The sequence below is a fragment of the Dendroctonus ponderosae genome, unplaced genomic scaffold, assembly GCF_020466585.1.
Source record: "Dendroctonus ponderosae isolate FM_Combo_2020 unplaced genomic scaffold, Dpon_F_20191213v2 Dpon_F_20191213_6, whole genome shotgun sequence".
NCBI classification, from domain to species: Eukaryota; Metazoa; Arthropoda; class Insecta; order Coleoptera; family Curculionidae; genus Dendroctonus; species Dendroctonus ponderosae.
Window position 1 is genome coordinate 599,359 of NW_026018814.1, and position 5,830 is coordinate 605,188.

Here is a 5,830-nt window from a genome sequence, read left to right on the forward strand (position 1 = left end):
CCCGGGTATACAACAGAGCACTTTTTCCTCTCGATAGATGCAAACCGGGCTACCGAGACCATCTGTGCTCCAGAGGCCCGCCCTCCTTCCGTGGAGTGGACAGCTACTTCCACATGAGCGATGCGACCACCATGGAAGCGATTTCCACTGATCCCTTGGACATCAATGTGCGGTTCAAAACGGGCTCAGAATCGGGACTGCTGCTGTGGGCCTTCACTGGCAGCAGCTTTGTGTCGTTGGGGCTCTGGCGGGGGGCGCTGGAGCTCCGATACACCGCCAACTATCGAGAGGATGAGATGCTGGTGGTTCACAACTCCAGCACTGTGAACGACGGCCTGTGGCACCGAGTGAAGGCTGTACGGTAAGGAATCTTCAACATCTTCAGCTGGTTGAACCAAATTTTGATCGACAATTGTCAGGGATGGATCTTCGGGGCTGTTGATTGTGGATAATGGGCCAGCGATCACGAGACAGTCGGTGCAGATCCGGCCCCCAGATAAACCGTTTGCGCCTTCTGAGGCCGATGGGCTCTTCATTGGAGGGATGCCGCATCGGCTCATTAAGCTGGTGACTGGATATCGGTCAGGGATCAGAGGCTGCATAGCAGACTTGGTGATCAACGCGGATTATCACTTGGGAGTAATCAATAGGTCGGCGATGCGACACAATGTTGGAGAATGTGAGGTGTGAGCACGCCGATGGAGGTGTGAAGTGGCCCCCCAAGTCAAATCACTCTAAAATGCTGGATTTTTGTAAATATACAGTTAGACTATGCGACAGGGGCACGAAAGCTGCACTAAAGCAAGTAATTAATTTTTAAACGACTGAAGAATGATGGAGTACCAAATATCTTCGTCTAGTGTAGAGAGGAATTGCCTAAGAGTAGTTGAGGGATTTTGGAGTGACTTTGACTAGCCGCAGAGACTATGGGGGCAATACAGTGATGGAACCGTTTAAATGTCGAATATACACAACTTGCATAAGGAATTTTCGTACAAAAATATTATGTGTTTTTGGTATACCCACTACAATAACAAGTAAACATGTGCTATTAGATGTTCTGTCTTGCTTTCTAATTCTGCATCCTCAACATGTAATTCTTCTGGCCGTTTTATCGATTTCAGAGGCAATTTCCTCGCAAGTGATACCTGGACGGGCCTCAATCATTGTAGCATACAATCCCGGCAATAGGACACGTCAATTTCTTTATCCCTTGTAAGTCTAGGTTTGTACTTGAACGTTTTATATTGAAAAAAATGATAATAAGTTCGTGGCTATCAAAAATAAACACTATTATAAAGTCAATAATAGAGCTACTAATATATCGAATAATAACGACGACACGTCTTAAGATAACTGGTTTTATCGGGCACACTTTTAAAATTGTCACTGTAAGGACGGTTTGCAAATAAGTGATATTGAAACTGCTGACCAGAAAAACCGGTCTTAACGTGCCTAAAAAATTATGGAAAACGTTGTCATCGACGACTCAAGGCTGGGTCAAGACTGTAAAACTTCGTTTCACAGTCTAAAAAATAGAAAATTAAGACATTTCTGGAAACTGGTGAGTTTTTCGGGAGTTTCCACGACGGCTTAAAGCCCGGAAAACGCACCAATTTTCTCTGCATTAAGACTGTCGAGCCTTTAGGCCGTCGTGGAAGAAATCTCGTCACTGCCAGACAGAAAGTTTCGGATTTTTACGTAGGTAAGCGATAGCAATCGCCACATAGAAATATCCGTTCTGAAGAAGAAAGAATTTCTCTTCCACGACGGCCTAAATACCCGAAAAGCTCACCAAGAAAATTGAAATTCTACACACCAATGAGCATTCCGCAATAGGGTGTTTTCACTTTTTCTGTAATGCTGATATACAGAAAGTAGTTATTGCAAACATTACACTGATATATTTTTTTTGCATAAAAAGTATCCATAATAATTTTAGAGCGAATTTAAATTCAAATCAGATATTTTCCRCCAAAAACCCCGAATCYGTATCGTCGKTTGCCTATCCCGATTGTGACGTAACAGGTCATATCAACAAAGTGTCTCGTGTTTATTTTGTTGTTTTCGCAGCTTTGTTTTATTATTTAAGTTATTGTGATTGTCATTATTTTATTGATTATTATCTTGCATAATGGAAAATAGTGACAAATAAGTGGTGTTTTGTGCCAGGATGCAACAATACCTCAATAAGTGCTCCAAACAACCTCTTTCTAACCGTTCCCCATGATTATGCACGTGGTTTTATGCTTCAAAGCAGCTAGACATGATTTTTACTTACGCTGCTGCTTTGACACCCTTAAATTGGGCAGAATTAAAGCCTTCGTCGTTTTTTTAAAATTCGGTAACCATAAAAATATATACACATGGTAAAATGTTTGTTGTCGCTTTAAGGAATCCTTCTGAAGCAATTTTTTAGTTTAACTCAAACTATAAATTATTTACATCCACAAAACAATTAATGGAACAAAACCACACAACTAAACACTATGCACAGAACGTAAACAATCCGCCATTTATATGACCAGAGACGTCACAACCAATCGGATTGCGTTTTAGAGATTCATGAACAATTTGAATTTTAGCTGAATTTGTTTATTAAATATTTAACAAAATAGCAGTAGATAGATATATTAGCATAGATCAATGTTTAGTTTGTAGGAATTTTTGATACACTGAAAACACCGTATTGTGCCATTTTCTTTCAGTTCGCCAAAAAAACTCTCAAATCGCTTGCAAAATTCGCAATTTTTTGCCTTTCCTAACGGCTATTTTCTAGTAAAACTGAACAAACTATTATTCCGCTAGTCAAAGTCAACGTTCCAATTTCGTTGAAGCCCCTTGCAAATATAAAAATAATTGCAAAAATTCACCACAACGTTTAAAGCATTTCTATTTCTCTCTAAAACAACAAAATTCCAACTTTCCCAACATTGAATTCGCCAAAAACATTCAACGCCTGCGTGGTTGAAACCACTCGAGCAAACTAACACTTTTGAAGTAGAAAAATGAATATAATGCAATGAACAAATAATGAAAATTTTAAAAAGTGAGCCCCGATAAAACCACTTATACCCATTGAGACGACATTGCTTAAAGCTTTAAAATGCAATGAAGAAAACGATGGCATCGGGCCAATTGCTACTAAATAAAGCGATCGCAGCGAATGTGTACATTTAAATTTATAAATAAAGCGTTTATAAATTTAGAAACACGGCCAATAGAGGCGATCGGACACCCAAACACTAAGTGTGTGATCATGAGATTTAAACATAAGGCTGACTGAACCTAAACTATTTTCCTCTCTAAATCTATGGTGTTTTCTCCTTCTTGAGTGGCCGCTTCAATGTAATCTTAATGCTTCAAACTACCAACTAATGCACAATAGAGGCACCTGAATTTCCAAACACCATATCTTTAGAAATGTTTATTAACTTTTGCGGTTTTCCAGCAACGCCTGGTTGAAAAACTCTTTCGCGGCTCTTAGTTGAAAATGTTGAGTTTTTCTTGCCAATGTTTCACCAGTAACTCAGAAAAACTCATCAGTTTCAACCACTGGTTGGTTGGGTTTTGTTGGAAAATTCCCAAGAAATAGATTAAATTTATATGTAGTAAATGTAAGATGTCTGCAAATTACTTATGATATTCTGAACAGTGGAAAAGGGTAATCAACAGCAACAGGTTGGTTTTAGGTAGAGAAATGGAAGAACCAACAGATTACAAACGAGGTTCTGAACATTTCCATATCAAAAATCAACTGCAAACTCAAGCATAATCAAAACCTAAATTATTATCTGTTGACGCTGATTACCAGCGATTGCTAGCAGATTTTGTGTTAGATCTTGTAGATAGAAATCACTAACTTAAGCTTTTTGTATCGTTTTATATTAATTTGTCATTTAATTTCATCTACCCACACTAACAGTTGCAATTCCAAGGGCATGTTCCAACCGTAGATGTTAGAACGTAACTTTAGGTCCCAAAGCAATACGATTATTAATCGAAACTTCACTCAATCTTATGGAAAGTTACATATCTGGAGCTTATCAGGAAAACGACAGTATACAAGGCGACCCAAGCTTAAGTCGCAACAATTTTGTCAGTTTTTCCGGTCTATTCTGTGAAGTATTTGAGTTGTCCAGTTGTTGAGAGCGATTATTTTGCTCCTCATTTCTACGCTACTGGGAAAAATGGCGATTTGAAGGCACTGCTCGAAAGATTAATGCTTATCAAGCAAAACTTTTTAACATGTTCTTTTAATGATAAAATGCAACTTTGCTCCAAAACGGTCCACACTTCCACAGCACCCAGAAAACAGTGGCCTTTCACGAAGTGCCTTCGCATCACGTATTTATTCCAGTGGCGTACAAATTGGAGGCGAAACAATCCCTCTCAACCCAAAAATCTACGCCACTAACCAAACGAAAAAATGTGAGACAGACTTTCGAGGCCATTCCTTGAAACTAATGGGTTTTTAGGCCGTCGTTCGGTAGAATTTATTCGTGACGTTTCGCAAGCACGAGTGGCTTGCATCTTCAGAAGTGGTTTGGGTTAGTCCTCATCAGAACTTCTCTCAGAACTTTCTTCTTCTCATCAGAACCCGTTCAGTTCTGCGGAAGAAGTTCTGATGAGGACTAACCCAAACCACTTCTGAAGATGCAAGCCACTCGTGCTTGCGAAACGTCACGAATAAATTCTACCGAACGACGGCCTAAAAACCCGAAAAACCCATTAGTTTGAAAAAATGTGACTTTCGTGAAAAAATTCAGCGGGTTGCCTCGAATGACTTATGAAGAACAAAAAATGCAGTCTTAAGCTCGCGCCACCCTGTAAAAATAGCTTATAAAATGAGAACATTCCCTTGGAATGTTTAAAGCACCCGCCTTTATGTCATATCGTTTAGAAATGCGTGTAATCCACTCTCCGGCACATTTTGATCGAGCAAAGTGTGTTAATTTTCCCCATTTTCACTTCGAATCGGACCAAAAACCCGCATCGATTGAGTTCAATGTGGACAAACCCCGATCCTCTGTGAAGTCGATGTGGAACTTGGGTCCGAGGTTTTGTACTGCCAGATGGGCATATAGTAGGGTTCTAAATGGTCCATTGTAAAATTCACATTGTTATATAGATATGACAAAATGTATATGAAATCCTAATTTGTACAGGTAGTTTAACTTGTGTGTTAATAAATCGCTTTTGACTTAAACTGTCGGTTGATTAACAATCTGCTATTGATCAAATACCTGCTTAGTGACCAGAAATCGAGAGGGTAAAATGCAATGAACAGTGACAAAAAGTTCAGTGTCATTTAATATTTAGCAAGAAATGGAAAAATTGAAGACGAAAAAGAAAAAATCCCGCTTATTCGACAGGGTGACTCACTTGTACCTACAAGAAAAACACCTAAGGAAAATTGTAAGTATTGGCCCCAAATCTCATTGATTACTTGAGAAAATCGCATGTTTTAGCCGAAAATCGCCAGTGGTCAAGACGTCCAAACCCTCTATCTGTACGACAACGATATAACAAAAATGGAAAACCTTGAAAGTCTTTCCAGCCTGACCAGCTTGTACTTGCAAAACAACCAAATTGATAAAATGGAAAACATGTGCAACTTGCGCCGGTTAAAAAAGCTCTATTTGGGCAAAAACCGCATTCGTGTTCTAGAGGGAATTGAGTGTATTGAAGGTTTGGAAGAGTTGCACGTAGAAAAACAAAACTCACCAGATAATGCCCCACTGTGTTTCGATCCCAGGACAATAATGAGTTTAACTGTAAGTACATCACCCAGATAGCATTTGATATTCTATGAATATCCCAGAATGTT

The 5,830-nt window shown here is 39.3% G+C and overlaps 3 protein-coding genes across 3 annotated transcripts in view; all 3 read left to right on the forward strand.

The window, feature by feature from the left end:
• LOC109542337 (pikachurin) overlaps positions 1-1,056 on the forward strand; it is a gene marked incomplete at its 5' end in the record, with an annotated part of 3,883 nt that extends 2,827 nt beyond the window's left edge. Inside the window, 2 exon segments of the mRNA XM_048667469.1 lie at positions 38-361; positions 420-1,056. Coding sequence (XP_048523426.1) covers positions 38-361; positions 420-690 — 595 coding nt within the window.
• The window catches only part of LOC109542335, a 57,564-nt gene that overhangs the window by 11,955 nt on the left and 39,779 nt on the right, over positions 1-5,830 (forward strand). The gene's annotated exons all lie outside the window — the stretch shown is intronic.
• The window catches only part of LOC109542340 (protein phosphatase 1 regulatory subunit 42-like), a 3,888-nt gene continuing 2,750 nt past the window's right edge, over positions 4,693-5,830 (forward strand). The window contains exons 1-2 of the mRNA XM_048667471.1: positions 4,693-5,418; positions 5,472-5,777. Of these exons, the coding sequence (XP_048523428.1) occupies positions 5,329-5,418; positions 5,472-5,777 (396 nt within the window). The 5' untranslated portion in view covers positions 4,693-5,328. The remainder of the gene's footprint in view (positions 5,419-5,471; positions 5,778-5,830) is intronic.